At 37.9% G+C, this 20163-nt stretch overlaps 1 protein-coding gene across 2 annotated transcripts in view; it reads left to right on the top strand.

The window, feature by feature from the left end:
- ADCY2 (adenylate cyclase 2) overlaps nucleotides 1–20163 on the top strand; it is a 213151-nt gene that overhangs the window by 55039 nt on the left and 137949 nt on the right. For both annotated transcript variants that reach the window (XM_039386925.1, XM_039386926.1), the window contains exon 3: nucleotides 11092–11253. In XM_039386925.1, coding sequence (XP_039242859.1) covers nucleotides 11092–11253 — 162 coding nt within the window. The remainder of the gene's footprint in view (nucleotides 1–11091; nucleotides 11254–20163) is intronic.

Below are 20163 nucleotides of genomic sequence, written 5' to 3'. Positions count from 1 at the left end.
GAAGATTTATCAGCAAGGTTTGTAGCTGATGGCATGCATTGACTCTAGTGGGAAGAAAAAAAGCAAAATAACAAAGAGATAGAAAAGGGAAAAAACAAACTTTCCCCAAGGGCAGCTGGGAGGAGAAGCATCAGAGGCACTCCAGATAAGCATCCTTTCCTGTGTGTCTCCTCTAGTCCAGTAAGTGGTTCTCCCTGTGGTTCTTATCCCATAGTGACTGTATGCTTCTCTTCAGGACCTGTTCAGACTCCCAGATGATCATTCCTGCATGGGATGCTGTTAGTGCTGACTGGAACATGCTGATGTCAGCAGCTGCAAAGCTCTGTGCATTCTTATTATTGGATCACCTAATTTAAATCAAAACCCACAGCTGAAGAGAGGGAAAAGGGGGAAAAAAAAGAGGTGATACCCAGGTCAGTGACAATCCTTTTCTGTGGGAACCCACTACAGCAACAGTTTGGGCTGGCACGTGCAGACCCATGGGCATAACAGCCAACATTGCAAATAGGAAGCTCTGAGCAATATGAAAGGCTGAGGTCCTAAAGGCACTGTGGAAGAACCAGAGTAATAATTTCACCCTGTATTAAAGTTTTTGGGAATGTATTATCAGATGTTTTGAAAAACTTTGGGAAAGGCTGGTGTCACAGGGGTATAGCACAGATTTTTGAGTAAGTGCTACAAAACCTGTTTTAGCCCCATGACAGTTAAATACTGTGAATTTTTCTTGGTTTTTTTTTCCCCTTCAGAGTTTAGATAATTTTAACATGGCATTGTCCACTTTTTTGATGTCATGCACTTCTAGGCATGTTGTTTGTATGAGTAATAAAATTTTCCAAGGAGATCTCCTAAAGAAGAAATCTGTTTTCTTCCTTTCTATTAACATCATGCTATTAGCACTCTGTACACAGTCACAGTATTCGAGGACAGTTATTAAGAGGCTCCTTTCCTTGGTGTAGTGGGTTTGTAACCCTCCCTGGGAGGGAAACAGAACTAGGATAGGTCACCTGATGTATATTTTACCAGTAAGGTATTCCATATGATGTTACATCAGCTCAGATATAAAGAGACAAGAAGGAAACAATTCCTTCCTTCTCTTCTGGGACAGTTACATAGGATAGACAGCTGTTCTTCAGAGTAGGAAAACACCTCTCGTGGGGAAGTAGTCTTTGTTGTCAGTCTTCCCAGTGTGTATAGTGCTTATAGTTCTCTTTTTCTTCTCTGTCTAAATATATAACTGCCTTTCTCAGCGGCCTTGGTTTTTCAAGTTTTTTTTTTATTTCCCCCCTTCCCTCTTCCTTTTCCCTTGGCGGGGGGTTGGGCGGAGTCTCGGTGGTCACAGGGCATCCAGCCAAGGTAAACGATAACAATGTCTTGCTTTTCTTCTCTGTTTTGTCCAAAAATATATGCTTGCAATAAGCCATAATTTGCAAAAAAAAAAACGTATTCAGAGTATTGGGTTTTTGTAAGTGGAGTCATATCAGTGTACCATGTCTTTCCTTTGTCGCAGTTTCTTACTTAAGCTGCTATATGAGACTATTGATCTGTGAAAAGGAAATCCAATTTTCCTCTGTTCAGGCTCTTCAGAAGTCTAAATTTTTCCACCAGATGTACCCCAACCATGACCCTTTATCACTGTGTGGTTATTCCCTTCGTTCTGACACCAGCCACAGCAAATGTCAGCTCGCCGAGGGTGTTGCCCTTTGCTGACACTTGAGTATCTCAAGTAATGGAATGCTTCTGATCACTAGAGGAAATGACTACTCATTGTTACCACCATCTGTATACTCCTGCTTTACTTCCTTCTTCATTTTCAAACACTGCTCTTGATGGGTTCTCTGACAACCATAAACACAGAAGATTTCCACGGCTTCTCAGTGTATTGTTGAGTCTCCTCTGATGGCTGCAATGTTCCTGTAGGTCAGTATGTCAAAGGCATAGGTCTCCCAGGACTTTGACTTCCTCAGAGTTTTGGGTGGTGCTGGACCTGGTCTGTGATCATGCCCTGGGCTACATTAGGAAGAACTATAAGTCTTCCTAATGGTTGAGGGACTACCCCACTGCTTAGCCCTGGTGACACTAAATCTGGAGTGCAGGGTCCAGTCCTAGGCTCCCCAGTACAAGAGAAATACACATTTAATGAATTGAGTCCAGTGAAGAGCCACAAAGATGACTCAGGGACTGGAACATCTTTCATTTGAAGACAGGGTGAGAGAGCTAGGGCTTTTCAGCCTAGAGAAGAGAATGCTGAGGGGAGGGGGTGTTACCAACGTGAGTTTTTTTCCTTTGGATTTTTTTTTAAGATAGGGAGAAAAGAATCGCATGAACTATTCAAGAAATATGCCCACCATGGATTCATACAATGTCATCATGACACTTGATTCTCCATTCTTTTCCTAATTATTGCTGTCCTTTTATTTGCCTTTTAAACCACTGCTATCATTCATTTTTTCAAAGAGCTAGTCACAGTGAGTCTAGTATCTTTTTCAGAGGATGTAGCAACTAATGTGAAGACTGCTTTTGGAAGTTAAAGTTGTTTTCTCCATGCCTGCTATTTTGCATTTATCATATTGGATTTCATCTGCTATTTTAAGGCCCAGTCACACCAGTGTGAGTCACTTCTGCAACTTTTCCCATGTTTTGTTGCTTTTGAATACGTTGAACAATATTAAAATCACATCAATCATTGCCACATCACTGTTCCTCTCCTTTTTACAAAACACTTAGGAAGACATAGCATAAATTCTCTGAATCCGATAACACAGTCCTTCCAGTATAAAAGCTGACCATTTATTTGCTGTTTTTACTTCCTATTTTTACCTTCTGACAATCCAATTTTACTGCAGTTCTCTGGAACTGACCTGGTGTTTAGGAAGTACAGAAAATCAACATACATAATCCAGAACTCTTGTAAGATGCTCGAGCATGGTTTATTGGACCTGCTGTTTAAAAATGTCTCAACATTACTATCTGTGGCTTTATATACTTGTGAGCTAATATTTTGGAACATGAAACTGTACTGCAACTATTCTTTAGCATGGTGTACATATATCATTTAACTTTTCCCTTAATAGAGAACAGACATTTTTATTTGATGGTTCTGCTTTTCTTTTGTTGGAATTAAAAGTTTTACATTCTCTTATAGTAGTTGATGAAATTCAGTGTTAGACTTATTTCATGCCAAACATGTATAAAAAGCTCCTTTGATCTCCTGAAAATATAATGTATTCTCCCTGAAATGTGGTGTATTTGTCTTCTGTCTTTACTAGTTTATTTGATTTCTGATTTATATTAATTGCTGTCATTGCTAGTATTTTCTGTGTATATGTGAGCATGGATTTGTAACATGGATTTTCACATCCTATCTAACCAGATTAGGTTTTTACGTATCTTTTGGTTTTCACAGTTTTGTGTTTCTTCATAGAAACTTTGAAAATGTTTTCAATGTATGTTCTTCTTAAACTCCTTTTAAATTTGTGCATGGTACTTGAGTATTGTAAAATAACCTCCTTAGCAGTCCAAGTGAAATTACAGTTTATTGCTTTGGTCTTCAGTCTGTCTACATATACTGTATAGACATTTGGATCTCTTTTGATTTTCCACTTTTAAAATGTGTTAATTTAATTACAGTTTAGAATTGTGTAGTATTGTTCTGAATAGGATGCAGTGTGGTCTTAGCCAGTTTGGCTTTATTTCTGTGGTGGCATGAAAAGACAAGACTTTGGTTTTAATAATGTGCTATCATGTCTTTCTCACTGACCTTAGATTAAAAAAAGCCCCAAAATTATTAAGGTAACATTAAAGAGGGTCTCAACTGTCACTTTTAGAGAAAATGCTAGCTGTGATAATCAGGCTGCAATTGTAGGTTTCTGATCCTAATATTTATGGGGAAAACACAGGAGGGAAAAATAACAAGGATGAACAATGTATTCACTATCTCTGATGCTTTTCACTTGTCTCATCACTGAAAATACCGAAGACATGGCACATTGTCATCTGATCCAGTTAGAGTCTCAAATCATTGCAAAGAGATGCCATTGTTGGGCTATATAGTGCTTCATGTTGTCTTTCTGCTTGCAGGGACTTATCAGCATTGTAACAGCAAATCTGTCTTCTTGACTGCTTTGACTATAAGGTGGTTGAAACAAGGATGATAAGATACAGCAGAAAGAAGAGAATTAAGTGAGAAAGATAGTAAAAACGGGCATACAGGGTGAACTAAATTCTCAGTAAGTTTGAGAATAATCTCAAATCTGCTAGAGATGATGGTTGCTCAGTTTCCTCTTACTGTAGCAGGAAGGGCCAAAAATTTTTATGGATTGTTGACTCTCTACTGATGTTCCTTGGGTCGCTCCTTCCAGATCCTGTACCCCTCTTACTGATCCAATCCAGTGAAAGAAAAGATTCTGTGACATAGAAAGCAATCAGATTATATCTTATTTCAAATACGAATTTTCCTTCCTTTTCTGAAGTCTTTTATTGTCACATTAATATGTTACTTTAGGAGCACATTTGAAGGTCTCTTGTTGCACAGTTATTTAAAAATATCCATTTTAGTGCAATCAACTTGCTTTTATTGTCCCATTTTGCTAATGGTTGTGGTTAATTTTTTGGCAGAGGTTGGGATGACTGTTAGTTTCCTGATGACATTTAAACCTAGACCTGTGCACAAGAGAAAGGGATTATTAGTTTGAGAGTTCTGTATGATCAAGAACAAGGCATGATTTACAGGGTTGTTTACTATCTCTATGACAATTATTGAAAAATAAACCTTACGTTTGGTAAAAATATTTGAAGTTATAATTTATTGTGGAAATTTATAGAGTAAATTCCAAACAAAATCTTCCTTGTTGATTTTATTCTTGAGGTTTATGGCATACCAGGGACTTGAGAAACGTTGGGTAAATTTATCTTCTATATTTTATCCTGTTGTTGCTCAAAGTTTAACTTTCTTCTCACAATTCCCTTCCAACTAGTAAATGGTTCTACAATGCTTTCTATTCATAGTATCCTTGGACTTTCAGTTCTTTTTCTGAATTCCCTTGCTTTATTTTAAAGTCAGGGAGGATACTGTATCAGAACTGCTTTATCTCTTTCTTTGAAGCACTTTTGACTTTTAGCTCAAGAACACAAGGAACTTCCTGCAGGGTAAGACCATAGTCCCTCTGGCACAGTATGCTGTCTCCAAGAAGTGCTAGAGAAGATGCTATTAAAAGGCAGCATACAAGCTTGATCACTTTTTGTGGCCAGTTTCCTTCATACCTTGCCCAGCCTCCACAGGTGTGTTAGCAAAATTGAAGGGTACATTTCCCTGCCTTGTCTTTTTATTATTGGTTTATGGACAAGGTGTCCATGAATTTGTTTAATCTCTTTTTGATCCCTATGGTATATTATGATCTCCTGTGGCAGGTGTCCTCTAGGTAAAGGTGTACTTCTTTTTCACCTTTTTTCAACCAATCTTCTACTAGTTTCATTGAGTGTTTGGTTTTTTGGTGTTTCAGGGTTTGGTGAACAATATTTCCATCTTCATCTTATCCAACGCTTTCATAATTTAAACCTTTTTATAGATGACTCAGAAAAGAAGCTGATTTTAGTGCTCATTTTTTTGTTTTATCTGGGTAACTTGTTTTGTTCTCTGAACATTGCCTGGCTTTTAGAAGTTTGAGTCAGAAGTTTTGAGGGATAGAATTCAGAAGTAGAATGGCAAAGACCTTTACATATTTGCAACCTTTACCAACACAAAGCTTTAACATACAGTTATTGTACTAAACTACAAACATGGTATTTGTAACTATTTTTTAAGATTAGTAGGTCCTGCCAATTTTGTTACAAAACCTAACTATTTATTTAGAAAAACTAGAGTGTCTTCTATGAAATTAGGTATACAGACGATATTTGAGATCAGTGGCTGTAATCTAAGTGCCTTTCCAAGGGAAAATTCTTTAATCACCTGATGAATTTTTACTCCCTTTACACTGTAAGGGGGAAGCTGATCTCGAAAAACCTCTGAAAGTGATTCTGTAGTGGGCTGGCTAACTTAGTATGAATTTTTGTAGTCTAACATTTTAATTATGGGAACAGGGTCTTTTCTGGTTACACGGTGAAGAGGTAGCCCTGTTGAAGTTGTCCCAAAGAGCTACAGTTATTTTATTAGCTGTAACCGCATTACTGCTGGCTGTGATCAAAGCAGTGTTCTCCCCTAACTCATACTGAAATGGAGCATTCAGATTTGCATGCCAGCTTCAGTGCCAAAGTGTTGTACTCCTCAAGGGGAAATTCTGGTCAGAGTAACATTAAATTGAGTGAATTTTACACATACCAAGCCAGTTTCAATTAACCATCTTAACACAGTTTTAAAAAAGGCTGTCTAGATGGGAAATTGTGAGTTGTTGGAATATAATTTGTACAAAAGGAATGATTAGTATCTTTTTGTACAGTTGTTCTCAGTGTCAAAAGCAACATCCCCTGTGATACCCCATGTGCTAGGAAAGACAATTTTAATGTGTAAAATATGTTAAAATTTCTACTTCAGATACCCTTCAGAGTTAAGGCAACACCATTCAGAGGAGAAACTGGTGACAACAGGGGGACATGGTTTCTGAGAACAGGTTGCATCCATGGGCTCCAAAACCAGCATAGATTCATGACTTGGGTCCACTGCAGTTTGTGCTGTCACAGTCCAAACTAGTGATGCTTCCAACAGCAATGTCTGTGAACCACCAAGTACTATCAACTTCATACCAGTTCTCCTAGGTCACAGTCAACACTGTAGGTCAGAGACTGCAGTAGCAAATATACATCTAGAGATGCTGGGACAAAACTGCCAACATGACAAATACTCAGAATGGGTTTGATTTAAAGAAGGATCTTCTTTATCTTGTGCAACTGGTGTCTTTCCATTTTGCATGATGCATGAAGATGCTTACTTATAGTTTTGTGTTGTATTCTGTGACAAGAATGAGGTTTTTTGAGGGTTCGTGATCATCACTGATATCCCACACCATGGTGTCATTATACCATTTGGTGTCCAACTGTCCTTAGTGGCATGACTACCTCAGTCTGTATGAGGACTTTTGCTGCCCTTCTGAAAGCAGCTACACAAAATCTGGAGAAAAATAGTCTGTTACATACCCATCTACACAGCTACACTATGGCCACTATGGCAGTTGCATCATCCTTTAAATTGCTGTGGAAAAGAACTGCTTACATAGTAGATGAAAATGTGGCCCTACTGAAGTATGGGAAAGAAATATGGAGAGCAGCAAACACACTCAGGGTTTGCTAAGCTCTGACAGTCAAGAGTGATGGACCAGAGTCCTGGATACCCCTCAGTCAAAGCAGGAAAGCCACATACTTCTCTGTAAGATGTTATACCAATGTTAACTAAAAAGGAATGCTATGTGCTATGATGCATACCATGAATGCCCATGCACTCCCCATCTCCAGGTTATGTATGGCTAACATAAACTCATAGATAAAGTCTCTGAAAATCAAATTCCTAAAGCAATGTAAGTTCAGATTAGGGCAAAAAGTGTGTTTCAAGTAGGCAGTCATAGTGATGACTCACATTAGAGATTGCTTCCAACAGAGTTTCAAAACAGCAACAGGCTTTGTGATTATGGCACACTTTGGTGGAACAAACTCCTTTTAATAGTGTCAAAAATTGTGCACTGTAAATTAATGCTGTGTTTACTGAGGGTACACACACCAAGTGCAGGCATCCAGTGATGAGCATTAGCATTAGTAAGTCTTACAATGAGATACTGGAGTCCTTCGAAGCTTGTCATCACTGCTTTTTCAAGTTACTATCACCAGTATTCTGCCAATTCATACAAAAGGATAATGAAAAGGGCCTTTCATGAAATAGATCAATGGTCAGGGCCACTGACCATTCTGCAGACTGTGACACAGTCCAGAAGGCTTGTCTCTTCTTTTTACCTGCTCATAAGCCTTTGAGTATTGACTTCTATGATCTCAAACTGAAATACACTGACATTTTGAAGTATGTTGAAAGGTCCCACATCTTACATACCATGCATATCTACTATCAAGATGAAGTGTAGAAGCATCTTATTTCAGGCTATGAGGGGGAAATATTCTTGAGCCATGGTGAAATAAAAAAGCAACTTCTGTGATAAATGGAGCTTTCAACTTCTTGGGTCATTAGACCACTACTGGAAATAGGAGAAAAGCAGTGTAACCAAGAATCAAAGAGCTATTGGCAGGAGCTGTTTGCTATGTGTTTTGGATGAGAGTTTCTGTCTTAGCAGGACTATAACTCTTCTGCTTTGTAACAGCATTCTGATACCCAAATTTCAAGAACTGATGGGTCAATTTTTTGTCAAGTGTTCATTAACACAGTTCCAGTGCAACCCAACCTGTTCGATGTTCAGAAATGGAGAACTTGAAGTGTAGTGTCAAGGGAATTGAACCTCGTAAAAGCACTCTCTGTTTGTAGTTGTGGAATGTTGAAATTATCCATTTATTTTGACCAAGGAAAATAGTGGGGTAATTTAAAGAATGGATAGTTGGTTACAGATATACAATGAATTTGAAGCTGATACAGCTGATGTCACTGGAAGCATTACAAAATGCTGATTTTTTTTTCCATGCTTAGTAGCCTGTTTTATATCAAAATTGAAAAAAAACAACAGTGTCATATTCTATCTTATATCCACTAATGAGTTTTAATAAGTACCTCACAAATGGAGTGGATAATTTAGTCTGGCTATAAAATCAGATATCAAAAAATATGCCAGTTTTATTTTTTGGAGACAAAGACTGTTAGAGAAGGAAATTTTTTTATGTTTTAATAATAAAATTTTCACAAATACTTGAATGCCATTTTCCCTGTAGTCAATGAGAAAGCTAAACTTGAAATAATAAAACTTTGTTTTCATGAAAAATCCCTAGGAATGTGAGCATTTGAAATCCTTCTTCCAGGACTAGGGTCCGGGATGATTCTTCTTCAAACCATTTTTTAATCATAGAATCATAGAATGATTTACATTGGAAGAGAACTTAAAGTCCACTTCCAACCCCCCCCTCAATGGGCAGGGACACCTTCCACTAGACCAGGTTGCTCAGAACCTCATCCAGCCTGGCCTTTAACTGGAAACATGTCTTAGGCAGCTGGTCTTACATGCTGGTAAGGTATTTTGGCTCTGGTATCCATTCTTCTTATACCTATATTAGAAGACCTTTCACATCCCTTGTTGCTGCCTAATTCATTATTTGGGTTTTCCCCTATACTGATGCCTGTTGTTGTGATTGCTTTAACATGATTTGTTCTCAGCAAAATCACATTGGCTGTTACCTGTGGTTTTCTTAACTTTCAGTAATCTTGATTATTAATTGTTTTATTATTTTTTTCTGGTACTGCTGTAGGAGTTAAAGCTAAGCTGACAAGTTTTAGGCCTTTTCCCAGCCTTTCAAAGGCATGTGTTGTGTTTCCTTTTCTAGCCTGCCAGAGCTTTCTATATCTTTCCCAAGTTTTAAGACTACTGGTTAGTTCTCTCAGTATCACAGTTGATTTTTCTGAAGCCAGGACAATTTTAAAACATCATACTTGCTTAACCCTTCTCTTACCTAGACCAAATTTTTATACCCTTTGCTGTTGGTTTTACTAACATCTGATCACTTAAAACTTTTAGGAAGAACTGAAACCAAACAGGTATCAAACACTTTTGTTTCCTTTTGCTATCAGCCGACAGATTGAAACAGTAGAGAAGCAAAGCTTTTGCTTTGCCTTTTTTATTACTGTATTTTCTTATTATCCCTCATTTCCCTCATAGTTTTGTTTCATTTCATGGCATTGAACTTTTTAACTCAAGCATGTGGGATAGGCAGCATTGAAAAGAGCATGAGAGATCTGGAAGGAGCTGGATTAATCTTAAAGGAGGAATGGGAGAAAGCTGAGTAGAAAACAGAAGTGGACTTCCTCCTCCATCCAGCTCTGTCTCCGTGATGGAAAAGAATACCTCCATTGTCCTGTAGGTACACATACCCTAGGGTTCAGGTTTGGTTATATAATCAGCACATGCAGATGTGAAGAAAACAAACTGACACTAAGGGAAGCAAGCAGCAAATTATTATTGCTCATGCCTGCCTGGGAGCTTTCTGAGTTACATACTATGTGTGTACGACTGCTAGATGGTGAATAGGCTTGCAACTCAACTAAAACTGATGGAAAACCTTGCTTAGAGACATAATTATGCACAAGCTGGCACATTTTCAGAATTGCCTACTCATGTGTACAAAACCTGTGTCCCAAATCTAGTTATGTTTTCTCAAGTGTGTGGTGGAGTTTGGAACATATGCATACCATCAAATATGTATTTTCTATGTATAGTGAAGGAATCCTTTTTGCTGTTACAGGTTGGGCTGTGCACTTGGAGAGTTTGTTCCATAATGTTAGTTTGGACACTAGTATTCTTTAAAAGAAGCTAACCGGAAATCTTGCATGTGGGCTATGATTTTCTGAAAATGTTTTTCATGACTAAATAAATGTACTTCCTTAAAATGTAGTATTTTGATGGAATTTGACATAGGCCATGTAGAAACACATGAAATACAATCTTATTAAGCCAAAATGCTTTGCTGAACCTGGGCTTTTTTTTTTTCTTTTTGCATTATGTCACATATTGTGAATTTTTATTGCATCAGAATGTACAAAATCTCTCTGTATTGAAATCAAGGCTCTATGGAGGGGTTTGGCAGGTTGTTTTGTAATGTAGTTCACAATCAGAATCCACCAGTCCTGAGAAAACTACTTTTTAATGGTAAACAGGGTGTTAATAAAAATAAAATTTGAAAAGATAAATTTGAAAAGTTTGGGGTATTGTGTAGGTCTGAAACCATAATATAGTATTTTGCAACTGCACTTCTTTAATCTAGTTTATTGCAAATTTTCCAACACTTTTAAAAATGAATTCTTCCTAAATTGATTTTCTGGAGTGGTTAGGAATAACTTTTCTGTAAAAAACTGTTGTGTAACTTTATGCTGAAGAGACTTCAAAATTAAATGCTATTTTTTTAATGTTGTTACAAAGTAAATTTGACATGCTTCTTTTTTTGTCTTGCTGTCTTGCACAGGTATCATTTTTCTTGTTCATTATTTTTGTGGTGTATACCATGCTGCCCTTCAACATGAGAGACGCTATAGTTGCCAGCGTCTTGACCTCTGCATCTCATACGATTGTGCTGAGCGTCTGTCTATCAGGTACAGCTGTTGTAAAGGAACACTTGGTTTGGCAGGTAGGTGCTTTGTGGAATTAATGATTAATTGTGTGCTGAATAGCCTGGTAAATGAGCCTGGAGTGCCTAAGTGGGTGCTCGGGAGTATAAATTTATTTCTGTCTTCATTTATGAATTGCTAATTTAGAGGTAATTCACTTGCTAAAATGAAGGTGTCAGTAATGTTATGTCTTGCTGGATTGCACACTTAAATGGTAGAACCTACAGCCTCGTAGCTCTCACCAATGTAAAAACTTACTTGCTTGAAAAACTATGTGATGTAGCTGTATTGTGGTAGATGCGTTACACCTCTGTTTTGTAAACCACTTTGTCCTGTCCTCATCTTATTAAAACATAGCTTGCAAGACCAAGGATTTTATCCAGGCATCAAAGTGTTATCTTTGATTCGAAAAAAGAACATTGTCCCTTTGAATACCCTGAGGTCTGCTGGGTTAAAGATCTGCTGTGAAGACATTGCCCTCTCCAAGTCTGCTGGAGGTCTTCTCCTCCTTTTGTAATTCTCAGCCATTAATATGAATTTTACAGCCTCATTCTGTTTGTGCCCAGTGATTGACTCTAGACTCCATGACATTTAGGGAATCCATATGTGTTTGCAGTTGGGTTTTGGATTGTAACTCAAATCTGATAATCTGCTATGTGACATAGTGCAGATTAATAATATGTAAAAGTCCAAATATTAGGAGTTGTTTTTCCTCACTCTTTTGCAGAAAGTCTTTTAAATGGTGAAATATTGCAGTTTTAGTTGTAGTATTGTGACAATCCCAGCTGTCATTGATAGAAATCTCTATTTTTAAGGAAACATTTAGATTTCATTTTGAAAAACAAATACTTGGGTTTTGCTTTTTGATATAGTTATGCAGTCTTAGGGAAACAATTTTTTAACTTTTGCATCAAAATGCTACTGAAACCTTAAAGTAAACACATTTTTATAAGCATATTATTAGAACAAGAATTTTTGTTTATTGTGAATAGCATTAAGAATGAAGCAAATAGTACTTTCTACTTATCTTTTAAGTTACTTGAGACTTACTTTGGAAAATATTGTTCCTCAAAGGATAGCTTCGAAATTGCAGTGATTTTACAGAAGTCCTGCCTTGTAAATTGTTCAGGAAAATACGTTTTATTTCCAGACATGGCTACAGATCTGTGTTCTATGGAATATTGAAATTGAAATCTGATGAACAAAATATGATCTAAGATGTAATTCTCTGTAGAAATTTTAGATTATGAGAAAAGTAGGTTGCAAAGTTACGCTGTATGTTAGGCAAGATCTGCAGTTAATGTAGTATTTTAATAATTTAGTAATACAGTTATTGATATTTGTAGTGGAATAAATCAGGGAGAATGTTATTCTTTGTTTTATGTCAACCTGTGGCTTTTATTCTGGGCATGGATATACTGCTAAAGCATTAATGTTTGTCATTCCTTCTCTAAAACTATTTTGGGTTAAAGTTACTGTTTGCAAAAATTATTTACTTTTCTTGCCTATCTTTCTAGACTATTCACATTTGATGTACCTAAAACAGCACTTACAGAAGATGTTGTATCTTTAGACACCTCATGTCTACAGAATCAAAAGAAATAAATTATGGTCTGTGATGTACAATTAGTGTCTTTCATCTCTTCTGTAACTTCTGGTTTCATTCAGAAAGAGTGAAAATCTTTCAGCAATCTGTTAAGGATATTTAATTTCCAGGTTGTTCTCAATTTTGTATTCTGTCTTTGTAAAATGAGTTAAATGTTACCAATAGCTTGGCAGTTACTGGAAGTACTGAGTGCACTACATTCTTTCGACTGTGTGGAAGGTATTAATTGACACTATCTTACTTCATTTCATTTGCCCTCTGTACACTTTTAGATTACTTTTGTTTATACTTTGGAGTGTAAGCAAAAAATGTTTGTTTTGTGTTCTTTGCTTTTGAAAAGTGAGACCACAAATAAGAGCTTAGATTAAAGATATAGATTACATTAAAAGAGAGAAATAATATTTGTCAATAGTATACCTCAAGTTGATATAACATATATACCTCATATATATATCAAGTATCCTTCTGTAAAGAGTACCTGTATCTCCTTTAACATTATTATTGTCTATGTATTGCAAGACTTAGATTATATCTTCTCTGAGCTTTCTGTTCTCGTCTGAACAAACATTCTTTCAACCTTGTTTTCTTATATCAAGTTCTCCCGCCATATAATGCTTTTGATAGCCCTCTGCTGGACCGTCTTAAATTTTTCAGCATTTTTCAGTGACTCTGATTAGCAACTCATAGCATTTTGAAAGTTTATCATAGCTTCAGCCTATCAGTAGGGAAAAATCGATGTTCAGAAGCATTGAGATTTGGCAGAGCCCATCTTACTGGTTTTGTCATTCCTTTTGTTGTCCTCTGTAAGATTTTACATCCAAAAAGTGGCTTCACTAAAGCTGAAAAGTTTAGGATGCTCTTGATTACCCAGTGTTGGTTTCAGTTAGAGATATTGAGATAAAAGCCACCTGCTGGGATAAAGAATCCTTCAACAAACTCTCTACTGGTTACATGAACTAGTCTGTTTGACCTATGCATGTCTTTTGGGAAGAGGGAATCCACCTTGGTTTTAAAAATTGGCAATGATGGAGATGTGCATCCAGAAGCCTTCATGTTTTTTCCATGGTTGTTGACTGTCCATGCTGAAATTTTGTTCGTCTTTCCTAGCAGGAATTTGTCTAGTATTGGCATCCAGCTTCTGGATCTCATTTTTTTGGCCAGTAGGCTGACAGACCCAGTAGTATCCAGTTTCTGTTTCTCCCATGAGAGTACTTCTAGACTATCATGAATTTGCCTCATAACCTTTTTGTCAGTAAAATAAATGAGTTGCCTGCTTTTGCACTAGCTAAGCCTTTCATCACTTTCATAGTTTTTTTTTGTGTCCTCACTTGTGCTTCATCATCATCTTTCTTGCAACGTAGGCATTAGCCTTAGAGGAGCATGCCAGGAGCAGCTACAGCACTGCCAAATGCTAATAGGGGGGCAGATCTACAAAGGGGTTAGTGTACTGTGTGCTCAGCACAGAGACACAGACTCTACAGTAAAATACCCAGTTAGTCTCCCTATGCAGTTTTGTGGGGAATTTAATGCACAGCTGTGGGATCTGTGACAGGAAGGGGGAAAAAGAGTCCTGTGTTCCAGCTTTGGTTTATGAAAAAATAACAGTGTATGTGGGTTTGGGGTTTTTTTTCTGTTGAAATTTTAATCCTAACCTTTACAAGGCACACGCTCTTGAATCTGGGACTCTGCCCCCTCTTTCCAGGTGAGGATCCTACTGCCAAGCAGGGGATGTTGTTCTGTGTGCTTCAGGACTGCTGTAAGCGAACATAACTCAAATTATGGTGTTAAGGCATTTGGCTCAGAAGACTTTCACGACTTTAACATCTCTTTCAGTTATTCCTGGAATGGAAAGTATTTAACTGCCATCTCTTGCTATAAACACATAACCTGTTTTTCCCTAAACCAGAACAGATTCTAATCAAATACTTGTGTTTTTCCTGCTCTACTATCAACTACTCAGCCATTCTGATCTCAGAATGTCTTGATATTATCATTAGAGGTAATTTTGTTCTCAATTTGTTAAAAAAAGAGCTAACCAAAATAATTAAACATCGTATAAGCTTCCGTTTTTCTTTTCCCGTATGTTTTATGTGAGGAGTGTGATATTTTTATTTTAGTCTTTTAGTTTTACTTTCTCAACAAGCAGTTTCATTGCTCTTGCAATCTGTTTCTGTGAACTGTGGCAAAGTGTTTTCCAAACTTTAGCTAAATCACTACAAACTTTTTTGGGGGATTTTTTTTGACTCCTTCTTGCAGCACTGTAAAAGGAGTCCCTTTTAGAGGCACAAAATTGCAACTAGGCAGAATGCATGTGTACATACATACAATTTTATATTGGTTTTGGACTCTGTTCAAGAACGCATATATAAAAAAGAAACAATTTGTAACAACTTGTATGAAGGCCTTTGTTTGTGTGATCTGGCAGTGGGTAATTCTTAAGATAATATTCTGTCCTACTGGGCAAAAACCAAATGCTAAGTGAAAAATTTATTTTCAGGAGTGTTTGAACTGGACAATTCCAAGGCTACATCCACAAGATCTTGTGCATTTGCCATCAGCTAGCCTGAGGTCTCCTGTTACAAAATAAAAAATAAATGGCTATGGCCTATTCAGGAAAAAAACACCAAATGAACCAAACAACAGTGGATTGAAAAATGGAATGTACTTTTATTAAAAAAAATAATTACCAATTTCTTAGTCACTACAGATCTTGAAACAAATTATACCAAAAGCTCATAATCAGAAGCAAAGGAGAATTTTCAAAGATGGACCACTTTGATAATGTCATCTGTAATATACATTTAGATGTTCTAATCCACATGCAATATATAGGCATATACCATATGTTTAGACTACTGATTTAAACTCATCTGTTAACTGAATATCTTTAACAGATAATGGTATTTACATAAAATGTTTTATGTAATAGAGTGGCATAGCAGCAAAATAAAAAAAAGCATCAGCATTCACTGGCTAGTAAAAGAAGAAAATGTACAGCTCTGGGGCTCAGAAACATAAGTTGGTTTATGCTGTTATCACACAGTGTAAGAAAAAATCACGTTTATTAAAAAAAGTCTGGGAAAAAAGACCATGTCTTTAAGTACATTCATTGCTGTATAACCCCTAAGGCTGTATGGCTGCACAGTGAAACTCTAAAGCACATAGGAATTTTAGTAGTCTAAATGGCTAGAAGCTGTTACTGTGGGTTGAAAATATCCTTCCTTGAAACCTTTTTTTTGAAGGAGATAGGGAACAATTATTCCTGAAGGTAATGCAGCTTAAACAACTCTTGCTTTCTGTTGCACAGTTACATGACATGAGTTGCTGTTGACCCTGCTGCAGGTATGGAGGGCAGTGACTGCTGTCGAAGGAGGGAGGCTGTATTTCTTGCAGCAGCAACTGCCAGTCTCCCATACTTGGTGCCTTTTTCCCTTTGCTGTCCCCACACTGGCAGCAGTGTAGCTCACCATGTTGTACAGCAGCTGCAAGCCAGTTAGAGAGAGGAATGCTATGTCCTGCATAGCAATACATTAGTCATAGTTTTTATTATTGCATGTTTCTTTACTCTTGATTTTATGCTTAAATCTAGGCAGATATTAAAAAGCCATCTGCTGTGGGTTTTTTAACTAATTTTTACAATCAGAGGATGTACTTTGGGTTTCACTGATTTTTTTAAGACAATCTGTACAGTTTTGATATGCTTGTGAAGAGCCCACTTGCCTACAAGAATATAGATAGGTAGGAGAATACATAATTGTGTTTTAGAGTATTGAAGCATTAACATGGAGAATGTGAACATCTACCGTAAAGGGAAGACCTGTAATACTTAGTATGAAGGAAGATTCAGCAAAGTCTTAGAATTGCATTGTGATATGCAGTCATGTGTTCAGGCAGTTCTGGGTTTTCAAAGGCAGCATTTACCTGGAGTCCAAAATCAGCATCTAAGAAATGCATAGAAAATAGTTCTGGTGCGATGTGTAGGAAACCATCAAAGCACAGAAGAAAAACATCATGGAAACATCTCCAGTTAGCATTGATTCTTAAGCTTCACTGAAAATGTCAGATGGACATTTGTGCCAATTCCGTTTAAGTTAATATTTTTAACAGCAATGGATTTCATCTCTATATTTGTTTATCACTTTTATACTGCTTTTACTTGCATTTATTATCCTAAAAATGACAATTTCTTTCAGAAATTCTAATTTTCCAGATTATAAATTAATTTGTTGAACAAGTACCCAGTACTTCAGTGTGTTCATGAAATTATAAAATGTCTGTGTCAGAATGCTCAATCTTGAGGCTGCTATACCTCCAAAAACATAAAAAAATTAAACAGTTGTTTGGAAATCCCAGTATTTCTAGGCTTGAGCAGCAACCAAACTCTCACCTGTACAGCATACCTTTTCAAGGGAATTGTGTTCCATATCCTTTTAAGGATGACAATGTAAATAATAACTTACCAGTGAAAGATTAAATCCATACATTCAGAATTTTGCAATACTGTCTGTCCAGATGATTTGTCTTGAGTAAAGAATCTTAATCCTTCAGTTGAGTTAGTTTTGCTGATTCCTTTCCATTTTCACAGACATTGCCCAGCCTTTTCAGTTGCATAGTACTTTTACAGCTTGGTATTATTTGTCAAATTTATTGTAACTTACTTCTCCTGTTATTGAAGCTGAAGCATTAAATTCTGAGTGATACTCACTCTAGACATGATGCTTTGTCATTTTATGTACTCACAGAGTTATCATCCAACCCTACATGTTACATTCAAGAATTCAGTTAAAAAAAAGGTTTTTCACTATCAATATGTGGATACATTTCCTCATCCACTGAGCCACTTTTAGTGCAGTATAAAGTAAGAGGGATTGGGAGCACAAACACTTGTTGTGTAGAGAAGCCTTTGGCAAGTCAGAATCCAGCTGAGATGCCTCCCTTGCAGTAGTTCAAAACCCCATCTGTTTGTAGACACTTTGCGCTAGGATGTGGTCTTTCTATTTGTCGTCTAAGATCCTGCCATCCCCCAGTGCTAAGCCACTGGTGAAGCAGAAGTCATTCCTGTTCCAATTATCTTCCAAAATTTGTACTGTGCATTCCTTTCAGTGCTTGATCATGCGAGTCCTTGGATAGCCCTTGTTTCCCTCGGTCCACTCTGCATGTATTGGTCCTCAGTGTGTTTCAGTAAAAGAGAACTGCCTTAACTACAGCCTCTTAAGTGCAAATCTTGTTGGTACTGTGTATGATGGAATCAGGTACCAAATAAGTACCAAATAAGGCCAGATGCAAAGAAGGTAAAATTCTGCCACGTGTTATTTTTTTTCTGAGCAGCTACAGCTTTGCTGCTGGTAAAAGGGGAGCTGTTCTCTGATCCTGAAACACAGCTTTTGTTTACCTTCCTAGTCTCCCACCTCTTCCTCCTTCCCCAAACAGGATTGTCAGGTGTCAACTTTCTCCAAGTAATTCCTGACATATTCTGCCCCCTAAAACATGTCAAGGCTCTGGGAAAATGTTGGTTGACCCTGACTGAAATGGTGCTAGTGAGCAAGATAACAGCTATACAGAAGTGATGATCATGGAGCTCAAAACTGCCTTCTGCTCTGGTTTACCAGCAGGGAGGACATCATCTGCAAACCCTGAAGTAAATCTGGATCTGGTGCTGAGCGATACGGTTGTAGCACTATACCTGATGAGAAACTTGTTTAAACATGTCTTAAAATGGCTCTTTGTGGTCCCTTTGCAAACACGTGTTTCTTCTTCCCAACACCCCCCACAGCAACTGTTATCTCCCATGCAGCAATGTCCTAGGAAAGGTGTCCTGAGGCGTCCCATTGGTCCTTTGTTTAACCCCTTCCTATTGGCTGTTGACCCTTTACCTGATGGTTTTTTTTGTGTGACCCTGAACTCGTGATTGGTTCCCCTTTGACCTTCCTAAAAGCCTTATAAACCCCTTCCCAACAATAAACCCTCTCTTGCCTCCTCTCCATGCCCGGTGTGCTGTCTCTGTGCCTGCCATGGAGCCACGTGGGTGCTGGGGGGAGGGGAGGGCACCTCTCCCCTCCAGGCTCGGGGCCTGAAAAACCCTGTCGCTGGAGTCCCCCTTCCCCGTCCCACAAGACGTCGGAAATGGTTCTTCAGACGGAGAAGGAACTAGAGCTGGGCTCCCCCACGTCGAGGATGGGGAAAGGGAAACCCATATACGGTTTAGTGGATTAAGGGTTACAGCCATAGGGTTAGGTGGAGGGTTGGACTGGACGATCTTGTGAGTTTCCTCCAGCCTCGGTGATTCTGTGCATCTGTGAATTCCTAATTCTTTACAGAGATTGCACCTTTGGTAATTGCTCTGCATGTGCTTTCCCCTCTCAAGGTACATGTGTTCCTGCATGCCCAGTGAATGGCATCATTATTTGTTCCGTGTGGGCCTGAGAAGGAATCATGTCTCTCCCGTGCCTCTCTCTAGTCATGTGTAATGAATCATGTTTATCTGCTGTCAGTTTAGACTGGTTCTGGGTATACTAAAGATTCTATGCTGCATATTTGCTGGAAAGGTCACCTGCCTGGACTCTGCTAGCTCTTACCTGTTTCTGAGTGGGACAGTATTAGTGACAGTTGGTGTTTGGCTCCTCCACTGTTAACTGGTTTTATTCTATATGTTTCAATTTTGATTGCAGCAGTCTGCAACAGCCTAGGCTGTGGTTTATCAGACCTAAAGTTACATTCATTAATCTATTTGTAGTTTTATTTTCTTTAATGTCTTTGTCCCTTTGTATTTTCTCACAGATGTGTGGCAGTCTGTCAGCTCAGAAGCCACAAGAACACAGGTCGGAAGTAATCAATCTGGCTTTGTACTGACCTAGCTCAGGTTCACAGGCATTGGGAGTTCAGGCTGTGTGAAAGCACTTATGCTGCTCTGGAAACACAAGATGTGCAGAGATGTCTGAATCTGAACATTAGGCCAGCTTCTGTGTCTTTAGATATACAGTAGCACAGTTAATCCACAACTCTCTACACTGTTTTAACAAATAATTAAGACTTATCAATGTTGAAACAATATAGCTCTGCAGAAGATTCAACAGGTTATGGATGCCCAGAACTAGGGCTGATAAGTGGTCAGTGACTGAGGCCTCAGCAGGACAAGAAACAAACACCTGAGCAAAATCACCCTAAAGGATCTCACCACATGTTTGTTCTCAACGCTAAAGAAAGGGGCTGTTGCCCTCTACATCCTTATCAATACTTATCAGTCTGACCCAGAGAAAATTTTCTCTCTCCTAAGCAAGAATAATTAGTTCCTTTGATCCTATAAGTGGAAAGACTTCCATGCTTG

This window comes from Pipra filicauda, unplaced genomic scaffold (genome assembly GCF_003945595.2).
Source record: "Pipra filicauda isolate LSUMZ 115617 unplaced genomic scaffold, ASM394559v2 scaffold514_size685291_pilon, whole genome shotgun sequence".
NCBI classification, from domain to species: domain Eukaryota; kingdom Metazoa; phylum Chordata; class Aves; order Passeriformes; family Pipridae; genus Pipra; species Pipra filicauda.
The sequence above is the reverse complement of the archived record's forward strand: the minus strand, read 5'-3'. Positions and strand labels throughout refer to the sequence as shown.